This window comes from Vigna umbellata, chromosome 1 (genome assembly GCF_029865625.1).
Source record: "Vigna umbellata cultivar VRB3 chromosome 1, Vumbellata_1.0, whole genome shotgun sequence".
Taxonomy (NCBI): domain Eukaryota; kingdom Viridiplantae; phylum Streptophyta; class Magnoliopsida; order Fabales; family Fabaceae; genus Vigna; species Vigna umbellata.
Window position 1 is genome coordinate 81,010,727 of NC_142165.1, and position 21,437 is coordinate 81,032,163.

A 21,437-nucleotide genomic window follows, 5' to 3' on the forward strand; every position below is an offset into this window, starting at 1 on the left:
AATTGAATATTAAAAACATTCTTATATCGCGAAAACATATATTTCAAAAACCTCAATATTTAAAACTTGTGAAAAACAAATTAAATTGCATTTGTTCCTTTAGAAAGATTCAAATTACTTGAAAATATTTTAAATAACCAATGTATAGAAATAACTTCAAATTACATTGTTTCAAAAGTCTAAATCAAAAGAATTTAAAAACAAAACTCAAATTTGTCTTTGTTATCTCACATATTTGTCATATTTCTGGATCATCTACAATATCATCTACTCATGTATAATACATTATACGATCACTGCCGATAATTTCATTTTCACAAATATACAAACACATACATGTATGTGGTAAACTACCGATAAAACAATAATAAAAACAATATACATATATACTAGTGATATCAACCATAATGAAACACACAACAAGATACAATCCTACTGATTATATCATCCATAATCAAACACACATTAAGATACATACCTACTGATTATATCAATCATAATCAAACACCTCATACATATAATTAATAATAACAGGATTCCTAATCTTCTAAACACAACAAATCAATCATATTTGATTACTCGCTTCTTGAGCCTCGATACTCCATCCTCGATCCTCGATCGTCGATCCTCAAACATCACACACCTAGACCGCAATCTACTTGTTCGAAAACACCTATGTTAACTACCTCACTTAATACCATGACTATCAATATAACATTCCCCTAAAACTTCATCATCACTACGATCCTCAACATGTGTACCTTTATCATGATTAATCCTCATCATGATCATCACCATGAGCCTCCTCAATACCATAAACACCATAATGGAAAGAATCAATCTCACTCATATACCCTACCTCACCGACTGTAGGCGCTCCTACAACCCAATCTGTAGCCTCCCCTAAGATATGTTTGAGTAGTCCCGCAATCCAGCTAAGGAACATGCCTTCTTGCCACACAAGGACAAGGAAGCTACCATCACCCCCGCATAAGGCAAGTTTAATACCTGAATAACCAAAACTTGTACGTAGATAAAAAAACAGAATTTACTAGGTACAATGAGTAGACCTATCCTCCACTCTCATGCTTATCAATCACATACTCAAGTACATCCCAACACTCATCCTTAACTCTTAAAAGAAACATACTCAACTCTTAATACAATTTTATTTCTAAGACCCCTATTTTCATGGGTCTTACATTCACCCCTCCTCAAAAGAAATTTCGTCCCCGAAAATTGTAGTCATCGGAAAACATGCAAAATGCTAAACTTCATAAACTTTAAGCACATAATTTTCATAATACAATAACAACAATAATTCCTGAACATATCAAAAGAACATCACAACAACTGGTCAATGTATTTTACATCATATAAAACAAAAAGCACAATCTATTCACAACTATAAATAACACGAAAACTTTACGTATATATTCTCATTATGCAAAAAACAAGTTACAAAAATTCACCATAAAACTAAATCAATTCTACCACAATTTACATATAGATCTCCAAACCATAACATGCCCACTTAACAACCACCTATAATTCATAACACATCGACATGACGTCATGTACAAGTTTAAACACCCAAATGCAGGTTGATCGTACTTACATTATAACATTATACTCATTAAAACAATATTTCAAATAACCACTCGCAACACGAGGCATACTGTCATGCTTCAACTTTATAAGATAATCTTCGACTTAAACATTGTACAGTCAAGCCCTACATTCATACTTAGCATGAATCACCTATAATGCAAAATGAATCTAGTATGACAATCAATATTAACTGACCATACTCGAACACATTAACACAATCCTTCATCCAAAGTATATTAATTTAACAGAAAACACACTATTTCAATACTTTGTAGTCATTTACTAATATGCAACAAAGAAACCAATCCAATTGTAATTATTTACAATATAAAGTTCTTTAGAGAAAACAACATGCATTTCAACTATGTACTACTTAAAATGTGTGACGTCCAAAAATATATAGAAAAGGCTTACATATAATAAAGACGTCATCATGCATAATATAGGAAAACAGTCAAGAGTAATTAGGATTACAGTCATCCTTAGAATAGTGTGGAATTGAAAACTAGAGTATTAGAGTTTCTCCCTGAAAATTACAGAGAATTTAAAACTTTAAATGCACTAAAGTTCTTCAAAATGATATGAGTTCATGGAAATAAAAGCTAGAAAATCTAAGCTGCAGCACTGCCGTCCCCATCGAGAGCTGTTTCCAAACTATCCTCCACGCCATCTGCTCCCACCCAAGTGGATGATCATCGCAAAATGAAACACATACAACATGCACAAACACAAGCAAGCAAGAGTGAGCTAATTATATAAAAAGCATGCATCATGTCAAGCATAGAATCTACAAGAGTTATTCTCAAATCAAAACAAATTAAGACAGGTATACTAACGTGTTGAACACTAGACTTGACTCGTCTGGACTTTAGAATGATAGTTGAGCTATGACGGGTCATGCACACGTGGTGGCTTGTGATACTTGGGATCCCCGCCACACTCACGAGGTTAGTCTATTTCGCGCCCTGGAGCATATTGGAAGCCTCCAAGACTAAAACCACCTGCTACTCCTCACCACATGGTCCAATCCTCTCTACGTGAGAAGAAAGGCCATTGGAGCGTTAGGGAGACCCCCAAGACTGAGCTCCTACTTTCATTCTAAAACGCCAAGAATCTCACCAAGAGATTCTACACAGATGGAATTTGGTTTACCACTTGGATCGTACTTTCATCACTTTGTAATCATATATTTTTTTGCCCCAATCAACATATATATAATCTCAACAATATACATTACTCACCAATCACAAGTTATAAAAATAACATCTCCACAATTGAATCTAAGTTAATCAATACCAAGAATCAAACAACTCCAACTAACCCGTAACAGCTCATAAAATGCATCAATTTATACATATCTACAAGTAATATAATTATTGATTAACACTCACGTTTTTAATATAAGAAATAACTATCCTTACTTTATTATATATATATATATATATATATATATATATATATATTATATTAACATAATATATATCATACATACTTACTAATTATACATAAAACTATATTATATTAATATTCCTATATTATATTAATACCCATACCTACCGTAGCTCCCCTTTTTTTTTCTTCTAACTCCCTCTTCTCCTTTCATTTTATAAAACCTTATATCTTCCTTCCCACGTAACTTCTATGCAAAATTCCATCCCATGGATAAGCAACCCATGCACACCCAACCTCCCGTTCCTTTCATCCTCATTGCTCACAAACCAAACCACTCAAGCTTTCTTTATTTCTCTTCACAGTAACCACAATCTATCACTTCCTCCTCATGAAAGGTCACGTAATATTTCTCACGTAAACACTATACCGATAAATAAATATTCCCCAAAGCTACACTATAACCACATCTACATTCTGATAATCCCACGGAAACTATCACACCCAATCTCTTGAGTTAACCTGATGCAAGAATAAGGTTAGGCCATACAAACTTCTTCTTCCCCTAAAATCAACAACTTAACATTTCTCTCACTACTCACTTGCATTTTTAATTACCCTATTTCACTGGTGCACACAAACTTATAACCTCTTCCTAATACACTTCACAACATAGACCTTTCACTACCTCCTTTTTTTCTTTTTCCTCTTAGGCTCATCTGAAGCTCTTCCCTTCACCACCAATGCTTAACCAGTAACTCCTACCCCACACCTTTCCCTTTCTCTACTAATAACACCATTCTACCCCTTAAACCCCTCAAGACTTCATCCTCCTTTTCTTCTACTACAACACAGCAACCCATTTTTCTTTCTATATTCTCTAACCTGAGACCCTCCCTACTCTCTCTTTCTTAATCCATTTTCAAAGAACTTCCTACTCTCTACTGCATCTCCTTATCCACATAAAACACTAACCACTTCTATCATAAAATACATTTCCTTATCCACATACAACACATCACATTATAGTTCATCCAACTCAATATCCAAACACATTCAATTTAAGTTATAGGAATCCAACTCAAGCATAAGGACATACTTACTTCAAAAATTTATCCATCATACACGTCATACAAATAATATACACAAACATAATTAGCTCCCCTTACCTTCTTCTTTTGGGTTGCTCAATACAATTCACAGTAGATGCCCTAACAGTACCCTCCACACAGAGCGAAACTTGACAGAACCTACAGATCACCAAATTGGTGATAGAACATAGCTCTTAGAGCTCGAATAAACAGAGAATGGAAGGAAAAACGTACAAGGCACGTGAACCCAGCAAAGTGTCATGCCCTAGGTTTTAGAACAGTGAAAGAGAAGAGGAAAAGGAAAGTTACCGATCGGAATAGGAAATTGTTCGTTTCAAAATGAAGCTCTTGCCACCGCGATCGTTTAGGCACCTTCAAATTAAAATTTAAACGGTTATCAGTGTTTGAATCTTTTAGAGAGAAGACAGAGCAATTATTTAGGAAAAAAAGTTTCTGTTTAGAGAGAGAAAGAATCTAGCAAATGTATCAGACTTCTTAGAAGTCTTTCCTAAGACCAAGTTGTCCTTGGTCTTATGGGCTTGGCTGCCCAATGACTATTTTATATTTTTCAGGCCCTTACAAAATGCACAAAGAAAAATAATTTATATTACACTCTGTACATTTGTAAGGTTGTCCATAACTTTTCGCTAATTTAACGTGTGAGTAAAGACTTACTTATAATTACACAAAAATTAGAATCATTCTAAATGTCAAGCAAGTGAAAGATCACTTTGAATAAAACTAACAAAAATATAAACAAAAATAATTATTAAATGATTATGTAATAAGAAATGTTGTTCACTTGAGGCATCATCGTTAGAAAGTTTGTGGAAAAAAAAGTGCTGATATATTTTATTAGAGTGGATTCTCAGTAGATATAGGTTGATGTTTGTTAAGATTTCAATGAAAATAAATTTTTAAAATAATTAAATACATAATTGAAATGATTAGAAATTTTTGAAGTGAAAAAGAATAATTAAAAACAAAAAGAAAAGATTAATTAAATTAAAGAGATACTTTGAGTGAGACCTTTGTGGAATTATGAATTAGGATTTAGGAGGGTTTTAGTAGAGCATATAGCGAAGTTACACAGCGAAGTGAAACGCCTAATGGGATAGTGTCAGAAGCAGAGGTGAGAAAATGGGATCAAAGGCGAAGAAGAATGGTTCAGCAGCAGAGGACATTCTTGAAACCCTCGGAGACTTCACTAGCAAAGAGAACTGGGACAAGTTCTTCACCCTCCGCGCCGATTCCTTCGAGTGGTACGCGGAGTGGCCCTACCTCAGAGACCCTCTCCTCTCCCTCCTCCGTACCCTCGCACACCCTCTCCCCCTCCCCCTCCTCGTCCCCGCTTGTGGCAACTCCCGCCTCTCCGAGCACCTCTACGACGCCGGCCACACTGCCATCACGAATGTCGACTTCTCCAAGGTCGTCATCTCCGACATGCTCCGCCGCAACGTCCGCGACCGCCCTCTCATGCGCTGGCGCGTCATGGACATCACCGCCATGCAGGTCTCTCCGCCGCCCGCCCGCTCTTTTGGTTTTCCTGCTCTATTTGACTTTCTTTTTTCTTAACGGTTCTTTTGTTTTGGATGGTGCAGTTTGAGGACGAGAGCTTCATTGCGGTTATTGATAAAGGTGGATTAGATGCTTTGATGGAGCCCGAGCTTGGCCCCAAGTTGGGGAACCAGTACCTATCTGAGGTAGGTTTTTCTCTATTTTGTTTTACCATTATGTGTGTATCTATCGAATCATCTTGTTGCATTCTTATTTTCCTTGCTTATATAGGAGAGATACAAACATGGCCTGAATAATAATTGATTTTGTGGATTGGTTATTGTGTGTTGGTAACTTAGTTTTTTTTTCTTCTCTTAATATTCAGGTGAAGAGAGTTTTAAAGCCTGGGGGCAAGTTTGTGTGCCTCACCCTGGCTGAATCTCATGTACTAAGTAAGTTTTCTGAGTAATTTTTTGCCATAAAATATTAGTGAAAAAAATGTGATATGCAGATAATATAATTGAATACTATGTTGTGGTATTTTTTTGACTGGCTTTTAGTGCTTGCTTCAATTGCAGAATTGTTATTTTTCTTTAATAGAACTCTGAAGCTTTGTCTGTCGTTAATTAAATCTGGATAGGGTTTAGTTCTAGTGTTGAGTTTGTTCTTACAGGCACCATTCAATTCATTCTTATCATAGGAAGTATCACTTTCCAAGCATGTTTAACAACATCAACCTGACTGTCCTTTCTGATCTGTTATATTACCCATGATCTGGAAATACCAGATAAAGGACCAAAGGTTGATTTTGTTTGAGCTTTGCTTACTGCATTCTATGACATCCACAGAACATGGAGTCATAATTTGTAATTTGCTGTTGTGTTAGTTACCCCTTATAAACTGTTTGTCACATAATACCTCCTATCTCCTGTATGACATGCTAGAAAAGAAACATGCTATCAAAACTAAAGGAGACGTTGTTATCTTAATTTCTGTTTCAATTGATTGTATCTGTTTTTTTTCCTCTGCATTGCAATGAAATTATTTGCTAATGGTTTTCATGCAATCATTTTCATTTTTTGACATGCTTGGTTTTGTGTGATTGGAAATATAATTAATTCACAATTTACAGATCTACTTTTCTCAAAGTTCCGACTTGGGTGGAAAATGAGTGTTGATGCCATACCTTTAAAGTCTTCTGGTAAACCTAGCCTTGAAACGTTTATGGTGGTTGCGGAGAAGGAGCTATCTACTGTTGTGCATCAGATTACATCATTGCTTCATAGTTCTTCTCTTAATTGTAATTCAAAACAGGTAGAATATCTGCACTACACTACTACTTTTTGTGGAGTTCTCACAGATGTAAGAGCTTTCTTAAAATATGTATTCATGGATGATTAGTTTTACAGTTGTTATTAGTTGCTAAAGTTGTAAGTTTTATATAGGAAGGAGGAGTAGATAAAGGGCTCTGAATATTGTGATATGGAATTCATTTTACGAAACATACACAGTACTACTAAGGCAAGTTCAAACCACTGAATAAAAGGATTTGTAATCCTAAACTCATCAGGAAACACAATAAAACTGAAAACATCTACTAAGATTGCTTCTTAGTTAAAGCTTAGAGGACCAGTTAATCAAGTAATATATGCATGATATTTTAAAAAAGGATTTGTAATCCTAAACTCATCAGGAAACACAATAAAACTGAAAACATCTCCTAAGATTGCTTCTTAGTTAAAGCTTAGAGGACCAGTTAATCAAGTAATATATGCATGATATTTTAAAAATGCTGTGAAGGTTTTCTAAGATATTTTTTAGATATTCTATTTCTAACTTAACTTTTTATTATTTTCTATTTTTGTTTTTATTTTTCAAGGTTTCTGGATTTACTGAAGCCCTTCAAAATGAAAACCTAATTCGTGAAAAGTACTCTAATGACTCTGGGTTATTATATTCTGTGGAAGATCTGCAAGAGGATCTGCTAAAGCTTTCTCAAGGTCGGCGATTGCAGATAACTTTGGGTGGACCAGGGTGCTCTACTTTTTCTTATAGGGCTGTAATTCTTGATGCTGAGGAACTGGCTGACCCTTTTACATATCATTGTGGGATTTTCATTGTGCCTAAGGTGTGATTTTGCAGAGATATCTTTTTACCTTTTTGTTGTTATTATAGTTTTGTTTTTGAATGTGCATGTTTATTATAGAGGTAGGGATGCTGGTTAGTTGGCAGATAGAAGGGTTTCAACTATATCTTAGTTTTTTTTTTCTTTCCATTTAATTTTATTTATTTATTATTTGAGTAAGATGTGCGTCAATATGTATCTATAGAGCTGATTCTACAGATGTCAACTCTTCTTTGATATCTATTTGCAGTTTACACCTAGGGCTTCCAATTATGAAGTTTTTCTGTTTGAATTTGATGACTGAATGTTAAATCTCAGATTCGTGCACGGGAATGGCTTTTCTATTCTGAAGAAGGACAGTGGATGGTGGTCAGAAGCTCCAAAGCTGCTCGGCTCATAATGGTATCATGCTATTAATAAAGTTACAGTTTGCTGGTATTTTTTAACATGTCACGTTACTTTTGTAATTTAAGCTTCCTAGCTTATCTGTGACTTCAGGTTTTCTTGGATGCCAGCCATTCAGATACCAGCATGGAGGAGATTCAGGTAGAAACATCAAGTTATAGTTCATGGACATGGCATTTAAATATTAACTGTGCTGTTTTTTACTGAATTGTGTTTGTCATCCCTTTCTAGAAGGATTTGTCTCTGTTGGTTACACCGTTGGCACCTGCAGAAAATGACACTGGAGCTCAAATACCGTCTGTATCTTGTACAATTGCACTTTTTGTGTTTTGTCATTTATTTCTAACAATGTTAACATAAATGTTTAGTTTTTTTCCTTTTTTCTATGGATACCAAAGTATTCAAATGTGTTTTATTATGCATTATAGTTGTTACTATACTGTAAACCATTTTTGACAAGTGCTGTAGTCTTACTTTTTGCATGTTTGGATCAGATTATTCCTGTGGAAGTAATTATTTCGTTTTTGTCGAAATCTCTCCCTAGAAGTTGACTAACAAGCTTTTATTTCTTCAGAATAAGCTGAAACAAACTCACATTGAACACTATGAATTACATTTATTCTCACAAATTCTTGAATACATGCCTACAGTTTCATGATGGCAAGTGAGGGGCTCAAGGAACGAAACATCATTCACAAGGTTAGTAACTATAAACATAACATTGTTTCTGTTTTGTTCTTTTGATGAACTTTGTTTTAAATAGTAGTTTATTGTGATAAAAATATCTTCAAGATAAAGGTACCATTAAGATAAAGTATCTTAAGAATCTTAATATATATATATATATATATATATATATATATATATATATATTTATATTACATATTTTGTTTCCTTATTTTGGAGAGATTGATTGCTACATATAGAGGAGCTCAATTGTAATTGGTGTCATTGTTATCAACAAAATTATTTTCTTGTTTCCTTGTGTAGTTCAAGTTGGTAAGATAGGGTTTTGATGACTTTGATATTATCTTAAGTAAACTTTAAGCCTAACTTAACTTTATAAAACCGACTTGTAAGATGAGGTTTGTATCTATTTATATACTATTAAGTATTAGCTCTAGTCAATGTAAGATCTCCAACAAATGAAAAGAGGAAGAATCTTCAAATTTCTGTTTGGCTTGAACCATGAGTATGACTGAAATAGGGTATCAAATCTTAAGAAAAGAAAAATTGCCACCATTAGAATAAGTATGTTTTTATTGTAACGAGAACTTAGAAAGTGTAAATTAAATCTAACTCAACCTTATAAACCAACTGGTAAGTTGAGGTTGCACCAATTTATATATTATAATTTGTCATATCTTTAGCAGATGTCATATCTTTAATGCATCCTTCCACATTAAAGAGTAGATATCTCAAGTGTGAGACTAAATACTTAAAGAGAATATACAAGAAAAAGATCTTAAGAGATCTTTACTTAATTCTCTCTACTTGTTCATATATTTTTAAGGATTAATTGCTTAGAATAGAAGGTTAGTAAAAGTGGAAAATGTAAACCCTAGGATGCTAGGTTACATATAGATACAACATAAAACAACTTTTTCTTAGAAGATGGTATTAACTATTCTAATAGAGGACATGATCTAGAGGGCTTTCACATTGATTCAATCATTGTTCGTAGAGAAACAAGATCCTCTTTGTAGGCTTTCATATCATGGTCGTGTTGAGTTGGAGAAATGAATTGATTTGTTTATGGTTTGCCTATCTCTGAGGTTCTACTGTTGCCTCGCATTCAAGGACTATCCCTTCCATGGAGTTTGAAACACCTTTCCTTAGTATGTCCAAATTTTTTACATTATGAATAATATTCTCCTTGGTTGTCATAGTATGTCTAGAACTTTCTTGTTGTCATGGCAAAGTTTATGTTGGAGATTCCTTCATCATACATGACAACCCTTTGAGTTTCTTCTACTTAAGATTATAAACAGCGAAATATATTTTGGAGGGCTTGAGAGACCCCTCTCGTAATCTTCTATATATAATGAAAGAATATATGGGAGATTAAGAGACTACACCAGACACCTAGGTACAAAACTAGGTACGACTATAGGTACAACTAATAGATTGTCTAACATACTACATCCTACTTAGCCTTAATGATGATACATAGATATAATTATTCTAACACTTCTTTCTATTGCAATAGAAAATAATTATCTAACAAATTGAAAGTGACAGACACTCCATGTAGATACTCTAGACAAAGGCCTTGTGGTTACAACCTGTGTCTCTATAGGACTACAAATAACAAACGTTTCCACTAAGGGTCTTCCTCATGGAAGATTAGGTTCTTGTGAGAAAGTTGGGAATGATTGAAAAATTCATTTACCAACTTAAATGGGAGTGTTGTAAATAGGGTTTATTGGGACAAAAATTTCTTCGGGATCTTTGTATTAAGAGGAAATATCTTTAGAATCTTCTTATTTATTTTAGCATATTTTGTTTCCTTATTTTTGAGAGATTGATTTTTGCAAATAGAGTCGCTCTGGAGTGTCATTAGTGTAATTGTTATCAATAAAATTAGGTTTTTGTTTCTTTGTGTAGTTCAAATCTCTCAGCCTAAGAAGGCTGTGAGATTATCTCTAGCATTCTGCAAGAAAAATCATTCTGTACTTCTTATCAAGCTTCTTTTTATGATGTTCAGCCCTTGGTTTCATTGGTCATTATAGGGAGTTTGGGCTCTACTCGTCTCTTTTCTTAATATGTTTATCTTTTTTTTTTTTTTTTCTGTTTGTCCACCTGCTTTATTGATCTAAGAGAAATTTTACATCTTTGTTTTATAATTTTTGAAATGCAACTTTTATCTAAAAGAAATAAAAAAGAAATGTCCACTGGTCTTTTACTTTTTCGCTTCCTATTTTTTACATGGATGTCTTGCTTGATTTAAAATGATCCCCATAATCTCTATATCATTTGTGGTTGTGTTTTGTAGGTCACATCTTCATTAACTGGATCAATTATTGTTGAAGATGTAATTTATGAAAATGTTGATAGTGAAGTCAATTGTATTTTTCCTTCTAGAGAGTTGGTCTTTCGTCGTCTCGTTTTCGAGAGAGCTGCAAATTTGGTGCAGTCTGAAGCTCTTCTAAAAGATGAACCGCTGCCTACAAAATTGGTTAGTGAGTTGGGGAGGAAGAAAAAGAATGCATCTTCCAAATCCAGAAAAAGTGGATCTCAGAGACACAATGCTGGTAATTATTTTCCCCTTGACTCGTGTATTCAAACTGTTCAATGTTTATTGCTGATGCAACTCCTGCAAGAGTTGCTTTGACATTAGTGACAAGGCCTGAGTTTGTTAATATATAATGCATATTTGTTAGGGAGTGGAGAGTGTATGAGAGGAGGAGAAAGAATTAATTACCTAACTGTTTAGCAGTTAGGTGAGGTGGGAAGTGAGGCTTTGTATAGGTCTTCCTCCAGGGACCACTGTGCTTCATTCCCTGCTCCAATCCATTGCCACACGCACCCACATGCCTGACCTCTTCCCAGAACGTGTGCTCCGTTTGTGTATATTTCATTGTTTCGGCATGACCCACTTACCGGCAGTCTGTCTCCGCTTGTGTATTTTTCATTGTTTCGGCATGACCCACTTGCCGGCGAGCTCTCTGCCTTCTTCCTCACACCCACGCCCCTTTTTAAGCCCATTTCAAGTACTTTTCCCATGGCTTCTGGAAGCTCACACTCAAGTACCTCCTTTGAAGTTACTTTTACCACTGTTCCGCTAATTCTATGTGAAAAATTGATCGGGACGAGCAACTATAGCTCCTGCGCCGCTGTTGTCCAGCTATGGTTTTAGGGTCAAGGCCGTGCTGACCACTTGGGATGCTGTGACACATTATTCAATACATAAAAAATTGTCCAAGATGAGGATTATTGTATGAAGACAAAGGCAATACTAAGATCACTTGTTACTCAGATGCGGATTGGGCAGGATCACCATAAAATAGAAGATCCACTTCTGGTATTGTGTTCTTATCAAAGGAAATCTTATCTCATGGAGAAGCTAGAAGCAAAATATAGTTGCCAGATTTAGTGCAGAAGCATAAAATCATGCTATGACAGCAGCCACTTGAGAGCATACGTGGCTTAGGCAACTACTACTACAGATAAAAATAGGGGACATCCATGAAACAAAGCTTATTTGTGACAAGGGTTTCTTTGCTTGTTGGGTCAGAGTGGGTGTTGCTTTTTATGTCAGACTTTGCGGTAGGTATTAGGCCTGCAACTTAGATTGGCCACTGTCCAACCCAACAATATTAATTAAGCATAGATAAGTACAATTTTTTTTTCCGGGAGGGTTTATTTATATTTTATACCATGAAAGATTATAAAGTACTTAAAATATTTAAAACTGTTTAAAAAGTATAAATATTAGTAAATAATTATATTACATAATATGGATAAATCATAAAATGTAAGTACTTATATTCTTTGTTTCATGCAAAGAGGATTTTGGATGAAAATGATATGTTAAAAATTGTTTAACAACAGTATTAGAGAGCGGATTTTTACAGTTTCAACACTGTTCCTTTTTTAGCTTGCAATATTTGCTTGCGTTTTTCTTGCCACTGTAATTTTTTTCCTGATTTTTCAGGAGCAAGTAACCAGTTGACAGTCTACCATGGCTATGTAGCTAGTTCTTATCATACAGGAATTATTTCTGGATTCATGTTGATATCTTCTTATATGGAAACTGTGGCATCAAGTGGGAAAATGGCAAGTATTTCTGGCTTTTATTTAGGGAAATTGCAAAAAAAGAGCTGTGGTTTCAATAAAATATTTCCACTGTTAAACAATTTAATTGTTCAACTGGTTAATGATATGTGCAAAGAGCACTTGATGTTTATTACAGTAACTATTCTCGAATTATTTATATATTTGTTTTTATCAAGAACTTTTTTATGGTGCAATCTCTGCTTTATCTTCATTTTTTAAGGAATTTTATTAGAGTAAACCTGCAGTCCCTAAATTTTAGTATTAATCACTTTAGTCCTAGCTATGTAAAAGGCCATTCTCTTTAAGGGATTTATTTACCTCCTTAAGGTTGAAGTGAGTGTCTTTTATGGGTGGAGAGATTAGTGTTGAAATAACTGCATAAGTATCAATTTTTTGGTGCATATCTTAAGTAGGTGGGAACACATGATAGATAAAGTTGATGGAATTGGCTATCGTGATGCTGATTGGGCAATTTCACTTGTCTGATATAATATCAAGTTCAGGGAATTTTGTCTTTGTTGGAGTGAAAATTCATGTATGGAAGGATAAATTATCAAGTGATGCACAAACTATTTTCTAGTTACATTAAGTACTGTAGTTTCCAATAATTGGTAATTGTAAATACAAGTCAAATTAACTTTGTTTCAAATTCTTTAAAAGATTCATGATCTAAAACATTCTCTTGTTCATTATTGCTGATATATTCAAGTGGCATATCTCAGGTAAAAGCAGTAATAATAGGTCTTGGAGCAGGTTTACTTCCCATGTTTCTTCATGGTTGTGTCCCCTTTTTAGAGATTGAGGTAATATGTTTTTTCCTGTTGTGCCGTGAGGGGAAACAGTTGGAGTTCAGACCACGTCCCTGATGATTAATGATTAATATCACATGGTTTGATAACGATTTTTACCTACAGACTGTGGAGTTAGACCCCGTGATTGTTGATATTGCAAAGGACTACTTCAGTTTTATGGAGGATGAACGACTAAAGGTAGTTAAATATGCATTCCTGTATTTCTCTTGACATATTGTGGAACATTAATGTCAAATTAGGACTGGTCAAAGTGAAGGCTGATTGCTAACTTTCCCATCCCTTGTAATCATACAATGTTGACTGTGGCAAGTAATTTTGATTTCATGATTTTTCTTTTCTTTTCTAAAACCAAATGTGCGTGTATGCAAAAATGTGCAACTGCAGACCTAACAACTTATATTTTACTTGTGGGGGGTGGGGGACTGTGTCCAGAATACTAAAACACTGTAATTTAAGAATTTTTGAATTTGTCTCATGATAGGAGATCACAATATGACTTATTGAATCTTGTGACTTTGGGGAATCCAGGTGCACATAGCTGATGGGATCCAATTTGTCCAAGAGATTGACAATTCTGGAGTGGCTCAAATTCATGGAAAAAGTAATGACTGTAGTTGCACAGAGTCTCCTTTAAATGAAAGTTCTACTGTGTCTCATGCTGGTGTAGAACTTACAAAAGTTGATATCATTATTGTTGATGTGGACTCTTCGGACCCAAGGTGAACTGAATTATGCATTTGGTTATTACATTAAGATATTAAAGAATGGCCAAGAAAAATGGTATTAGGCCGTCATGGGATTTGAAAAAATATCTTCTGTGATTTTAGAGAATCCTATTTATTTATTACATGTTTTTTACAGCTCGGGATTGACATGCCCTGCTCCAGATTTTTTGGATGAGTTTTTTCTTGAGACTGTAAAGGATAAGTTGTCAGAGAATGGTCTCTTCGTCGTCAATTTGGTGTCACGGTCCCAAGCCATTAAGGATATGGCTCTCTCGAAAATGAAAAAGGTAAAAAATAAATGAGTGTCATGATATTCAGTTTGGACCGAGTTTTAATGTCGGGATCTTTAATTTGTTTGATTAAAGATTTATTATTAGCATGTTTAACAGCATCTCTATTTTTTCCCTTTGAACTGATTAAATGCAGTTTTTTGGTGCTTTTTTTGGTATTTTTGGACTGAAACTTATGTTGATCACTTGACCCTTTATTCAAACCCTTACTATGTGGATTACCCGGTAAAATTTCAATCATAGTTGGAATGTAATACTGAAATCATATAAGCTTTGTCCTTTTCTTTCTTGAGAGAAGCAAAATTTATAATGGCCAAAGGTTCCCGGGTTGGGTAATATAAGGAGATCGTGAAGTGGCAGTACGTATAAACATGAAAGTCCCAAGTGGCCATGGAAACATTAACATACTTAGAGGGTAGGGCATATGTTTTCCTTTGAAGTTTTTCTATCCAATTAATGACAAAATGATGGCAAACACCAAACGCTATCAACACACTTTGAAAAATTCACTTACTTTGCTCTTGCTAAAACCGTTTCAATTCTTAAAGAAAAGTACTCCAAATTTTGAGGCTTTAATTATTAGTTATTAAAGAGTTTCTCTGTTTGTTTAATTACACAAGTAAATCCTTTAATTATAATCATTCAAAGTATAATATAGGGAAACCTAGTAATGGGTAATATTTAATTATTAGTTATACATATTTCCCTAATTACTAAAATCAAATTATATATTTTACATTTCATCTCAAGTTGGAGTGTATGTCATATGAGCCAAATTTGTTACAAATGTGATCAATCTGAGAGCTCTTTATGGATTCAGTGATCATGTTCGCAAGTTGATCAATGGAGTTGAGAAAGTTAGTGATGATTTTTCTAGAGAGCATCTTCTCTCTCACAAAGATAATAAATTCTGTGTTTAGTTTGCTCATGGAAGACTAGGTTGGATGCAATGTAAATGGTAGTTTCATTGCCACATATTAGTGGAGTATCTTGTGTATCTCGAAATTTAAGAGATGGAGAGGTTATTTAAGCAATGTAATGTTGCAAGCAGCTGCTGCCATAGCTGGTACTCAACTTCAACACTGGATACAACTACTGTTGTTTTCTTCGTGCTCCTCCTCCAACAAATCTAGTTCCCATCAATGAAAACACAATAACCATAAGTGGACCTCCTATCTAACGGTGATTCTAATCAGCACCAGAATAATAAACAATTTTGGATTTGACTTTATCTGCATATATTAAACCGTGACCTGGTGCATTTATGATGCGTCAAAGGATGTGTATCACAACATTCCAATAACCATCACATGGGACCTTTAGAAATTGGCGAACTATACTACCTGCATTTGTGAATGTGATGTCTGGTCTAGTGACATAAATGTAATTAAGTCTGTCTAATAGGTGATGATATCTTTCAAGGTTTTTCAATTGTGCCCCTTGACCTGAAAGAAGCTTCAAATAGGATCCATAGTACTGTTGTTGTGGCGACAACCGAATATATTAATTATTGGTGATCCAACATTGACTAAATATTTGGTCAAATTATATTATATAAATGGATGCAAACCTTATCTTACAAGTTTATGAGGTTGAATTAAGCTTAAAGTCTACTTTATAAAATGTTATCAAAGATTATTGTTGTCTATTCTTACAAGGTTGGAAGGACTTATCATGCCATTTGCTATTGGACTCCTTTATTCACAAACTTGAGATGTTCAATCCTTGCAATGAGGGAGTTTGTTGAAGATCTCGTATATAATCAAGTTATAGTATACATATAGTGAGCAAATATCATCTTACCAATTTGATTTTATAAGATTGAGTTAAACTTAAAATTTGTTTTTTATGGTTGTTTCTAACGTTTATGACTTATTTTTTATTGGGGAATTGAATTGTTATCATTTAATATAAATTTACAGGTGCTGAGATAAATTCGGAATTATTCTGCAGAGTTTAAGTGGGTATCAGACCATATTTCCTTTGTGAAATGGCAATACTTGTTATTAACATAAAAATTGTGATCCCAATATAATAATGTCCTGTTGGCCAAGTCTTCAGATAGAGATTCTCAGCTGTTTGAAAGCTTTCATGCTTATATCTTATTAATGGTATCATCTGCATAGGTGTAGTTAGTGCCAGGTAAACAATATGATTCGTCCTATTGAGACCTCTGGGAATGCAAATTGCTTTTTGAATCACTCCAGAGGCTGAATTGCAGCCTGAATTGAACTGAATCATGTGATTCTGGACAGAAGCGGGTCACACCCAAAGTGGGTGGGGTCGTATGACCCAACCTTAACATGCTGAGGTAAGGACAAACTGTGACTAAACCATCAAGTTTTAAAGTGGATAATATTTTAGATACGATGACTGATAGCCTCCTCCTCCAAGCAAGGAATTCCAAACTAGAAGAGAGACTATGGTGATGGTAAAGATGTGGAAGCAAAGGTGGATAAAGGGTAATGGTGGAAGCAAAGGTGGATAAAGGGTAATGATGCTCAGGGTTTTGGTGATTAGGTGATGGTGGGATGGTATTTTTTGGTGCTCTTAGAGAGGTTGGACCAACTCTAAAGGAAGGTGGTTAGAGGAGGCCACATGAAATGCTCTAGCCTTGACTTTAGAGACTAATATGAATGACTCAACAATTTGGCAACATTTTATTACTAATGTCAAAGTGAGAAACGAGGGTGGAAACTCCTCTATTTATAGGCTTATGGTATCTCTAATTTGTAGAAGAAAAACCCTAAAAGCACAAGCTTGGCCTAACTTGAAGACCAAAGTGAAAATCCTCTCCATTAGGAAGAAGACATGTGGTCACTATCTATGGAAAATCCTCTCCAATAAAAGCATGACACATGGCCACACTCACCACAGGTGAGATGTCCAACACTTGCTCACCAAGCTAGGTTAAAACTTTCAACACACACTAAAGACGTCCACTTGGGTCAACATTGGGTGTTGACCTTTGTTGGCCCAAGTTGACGAAAAACCCTACACTACTTGGCCCAAAATACAAGGTCCAAAAAGAAATCATAGACTACTTGATCTAAAATATAGGACCCAAAAGGAAATCCTAGACTACTTGACCCATAATACAAGATCCAAATTATTCCTATTTTACTATATGCTCCATGATGGCCTAAGAGAAAGAGTTTAGATCCATCTTCCACCGATGACTTCAATCCTTCTTGAATGTTCTTAGTCATGGCTAGGAGGTATGCCAACAATGACACTCAATTCAAGCAAACAATGTCAGATTTGGTAACTTACTATTCAAGTAGACACTAGGTTAGAATATTGGTGTGCCAAGTAGTGGCCGAGCTCTAAAATCCTGTATCATTTAGATATCTAGGTCAAGGGTTGTTTATGTACCTTCATCCCTTAACCCATGAAGGTGCCTTTTCAGATTGAGATCGTGACGAACCACCTAGTTCTAGAACAATATTTCGGATATGATATGACAACCTTGATAGTGCATATAGACATGAGGTTGAAAAACATTGTATGTTTTCATTTCACATTTGTTTCTTTTTGCCTTCTATACATAATTCAATTTACGACTCTAAAATTTTAATTTTTGATTCAACTATCCGATTCTAAGAATTTACTTTTTGATTCACGATTTGAATCCTGGTTTAATTACCTTGATTTGCATTAATGAGATGGACGTACAATATACCTATTAGAATTAATCCTATATTGGGGTAGTAGAATGGCCTCTATGTTGAAGATTACAAATGCTATACACATATTGCTTCTGTACTTACAAGAGCCGAGATGGTCCTACAAGATAATGTCTCCTCTTCTAACTCGGCCAAGACCTTCACAAATTCTGTTAGTCTGAGATGTGCTCTTATTCGAATGCCCAAGAAGGTGGTATGTCTGTATAAGGCACTCCAACATGCAAGTGATAGGTAGATATGAGTAGTAAATGTGCAATCAATGAAAACTATACCTGAAAATGCCTACCTATTTACGGTTTTAATGGGCTTTTTATAAAGATGGGCCAAGGTTAACCTGATCCGGTCATCCTAATATTTTATTAGTGCTTTCTCGGTTATATAGCTAATATGAGATGATATCATTCTTGGTAACTGACATCATTTCGGTTTCAAATGACAATTTCTATTTTAAGTATTATAAAAAATGTCAGCCTATTTTTTCTTGTATAATATTTCATTTATTTTTTATGCAGAGACATTTTTAGGTCGTTCACCATTTCCCCTGGATGATGTTATGGACTATGTAAATATTTGTTTTGTTAATTATGAAGTATTGATTGTGGAATGATTTTTTCACCATGTCTTGTCAACCGAAATGAAGTTCTTTACTGTGCTTAAAGTGTAGTAATTCTGTAATTTCACTGTTTTTTTTTGTCTTGTCTTTATATAGGTTTTCAGCCACCTCTTCTGTCTCCAGCTTGACGAGGACGTCAATGAGGTTCATTTTGCACTCAAATCGGAGTCCTGTATTGAGGATAACTGTTTCTCTGAAGCTTCTATTAAACTTCATAAATTGTTGGAGTTTAAACACCCAGAGATTGGTCAAAACATTATCAATGCGACAAAAAAGATCAGACGTTTAAAGTGAAAAAACTTGCTTGCTTTCACAAAGCGGAAGTCTTCTCAGCCAAATATTTGTCGTTGATCTGTGTATTGGACTCTCTAGACTGATGTTTAAGTGAGTTTTGATTATATTGTAGCACGGTCACCCTTTATTTCATGTGTGTTTGCTCAACTTTTAAGGGTTAGATAACGTTCCCTAGAGTAGCTCGCTGTGAATACTATTCTCTAGGCAATATATTTTTGGTCTAAATGTTTGGCTAACCATGAAAATTTTCCTGGGAAGACTTTAGAATTCTTTGAAGGTTAATGCTATTTCCTTGTAAGCATTTAATATTTTACATACAGAGCCGCCTAGAGAGCAATATAGGGAGTGCGGTGGGGGGAAATTGGAATGGATTTTGGGGGTGTAGGGTTCGGCTTTCAATTTTTGAAAAATAATCTCATTAAAAAGTCTTTCATTTTTTTTTTTAAATTGTAAAGTATTCAGGACAATGTAAGAATTCAGAGATATGTAGGGAGAATCACTCCAAATATCTGCTTAGGATAAGAGATAAGAGATCCGTTTATGTTAATATCCGTGGATGGAATATTTGTTTAAGAAACTTCTTCAGTAACACTCTCGTTTTCGTTCACAAGACAAGACGTTATTTTCTTCCTTCCTTCAACTTCCACTGTGACACTAAGACAACAGTCATCCTCCTCCTCCTCCGGTGACCGGTCACCGCCAGGCAGCAATGGAAAGGGATTCATCTTCTGACGAAGTAGACGAGTTCATCCATCGGAAGGATAGGAATGCGCCTACGTCTCCCTCTTCCTTCCACTTCCAACTCCTCACTTCGCGAATCACTTCCAACATCAACTTCCCTTTTCAGAAGAGATACCTCTTCGCCATTCTCCCTCTCTTCGCAATCCTCCTCTACTACGTCATCCCCGATTCCCACTCGCTCTTCTCCCTCTCCTCCGTCAACCTCAATCTCCGCCACCATCAACCCGAGGAATCTCAATTGCGCGCCCTTTACCTCTTGCGCCAACAACAATTAGGGCTTCTCCACGCTCTCAATTCCACTTCCCAAACTCCCACTCTCAAATCCCTTCTATCCAACTAGATTTTCCTCAATTCACAGATTCAGCAGCTTCTTCTCAGTCCCTACACCCGTGCCACCTCTCTATTTCGGAACGCCTCGTGTGGAATAGTGGATCAGAACCTGCGAGAAAGGAGGACCATCGAGTGAAGGCCTGAGGCTAATAAATTTTTGGTTGCATTGTGCGTCTCGGGGCAGATGTCTAACCGTCTGATGTGCTTGCAGAAGCACATGTTCTTCGCGGCTCTCCTTAACCGGGTCCTGGTTATTCCCAGCTTCAAGGTGGATTATGAGTACGAGAATATTGGATGTGGAGCACATGAATAAATGCATTGGAGGTAAAGTCAAAGCAGTGATCTTCCTTCCAAGAGTTTTCTAGCATGAGGAAGAAGGGCAAGCACGAGGGTAAATTCTTGTGTTATTTTTCGCTGCCTCAACCATGTTGTCTGGACGAGGAGTATTTGAGGAAGTTGAAATCATTGGGGCTTTCGTCTACGATAGGCCTGCGACTGTGTGGGATGAAGATGCGAGGAAGCCAACCGAAATGGAGGAGAAAACGGAAATAAAAAAAATAAGAAAGCTAAGGGAGGAAAGGAAGAAAACAGTGAAAGGGAGAAATGAAGGTTATGTGAGGGTGTGGGGGTGCTGCAGCAATGAAAAAAAAGGGAATGAGAATGGGATTTAGATTTTAGATTAAAATAGGTAAAAAATAAATATTTATATAAGGTTAGTTTTGAAAATAAGAAAAGTTTACGAGGTAGAGAGACTACAGTGTGTGGTGGTGGTGGAGAGCAACACTCCTGTTTTATAAGCTGAGTATGACTTTTAAAATTTTAGAAAAAAAACTGTTACTTTTTACCGTGTACATTTCTATGCATTCAAAAGAACAAATTTCACTTTTAATTCAAGTAACATTTGTTTATTTGTTGTGGTCTATTGCCCTTAAATTACCTTGTTTGAATATATTATTTTAAAAAACCAGGCGGTTTAACGGAGAAAAAACAAATGCGGATTTTACAATTTCAAGATTAAAAATATTACGTTGGATGGATGTTCCAGTGAT

At 35.3% G+C, this 21,437-nt stretch overlaps 1 protein-coding gene, 1 long non-coding RNA gene and 1 pseudogene across 2 annotated transcripts; 2 read left to right on the forward strand and 1 right to left on the reverse strand.

The window, feature by feature from the left end:
- Positions 1–2,020: 2,020 nt before the first annotated feature.
- On the reverse strand, positions 2,021–4,463 carry LOC148206565 (uncharacterized). Its single transcript, XR_015786943.1, has 3 exons — positions 4,401–4,463; positions 4,170–4,250; positions 2,021–2,281 (listed from the first exon to the last, which is right to left on the reverse strand). It is a non-coding gene; the product is annotated as an uncharacterized LOC148206565 (long non-coding RNA).
- Positions 4,464–5,168: 705 nt separating this feature from the next.
- Positions 5,169–19,630, forward strand: LOC124822242 (S-adenosyl-L-methionine-dependent methyltransferases superfamily protein). Its single transcript, XM_047294230.2, has 16 exons — positions 5,169–5,603; positions 5,693–5,794; positions 5,974–6,040; positions 6,721–6,902; positions 7,468–7,716; positions 8,032–8,115; positions 8,212–8,259; positions 8,350–8,414; positions 8,769–8,817; positions 11,114–11,372; positions 12,776–12,897; positions 13,620–13,700; positions 13,812–13,886; positions 14,238–14,428; positions 14,571–14,721; positions 19,120–19,630. Exons 1-16 carry the CDS (start codon positions 5,232–5,234, stop codon positions 19,315–19,317), a joined length of 2,295 nt encoding a protein of 764 aa, XP_047150186.1. The 5' UTR covers positions 5,169–5,231; the 3' UTR covers positions 19,318–19,630.
- A 156-nt stretch (positions 19,631–19,786) lies between these two features.
- LOC148206566 (O-fucosyltransferase 36 pseudogene) lies at positions 19,787–21,298 on the forward strand (annotated as a pseudogene).
- The last annotated feature ends 139 nt before the right edge of the window (positions 21,299–21,437 follow it).

Coding starts and splice junctions, on each gene's coding strand:
- LOC124822242 (XM_047294230.2), top strand. CDS start 5,232: ATGGGATCAAAGGCGAAGAAGAATGGTTCAGCAGCAGAGGACATTCTT. Junction 6,041..6,720: donor GGCTGAATCTCATGTACTAA/GTAAGTTTTCTG, acceptor CACAATTTACAG/ATCTACTTTTCTCAAAGTTC. Junction 13,887..14,237: donor TGGAGGATGAACGACTAAAG/GTAGTTAAATAT, acceptor TGGGGAATCCAG/GTGCACATAGCTGATGGGAT.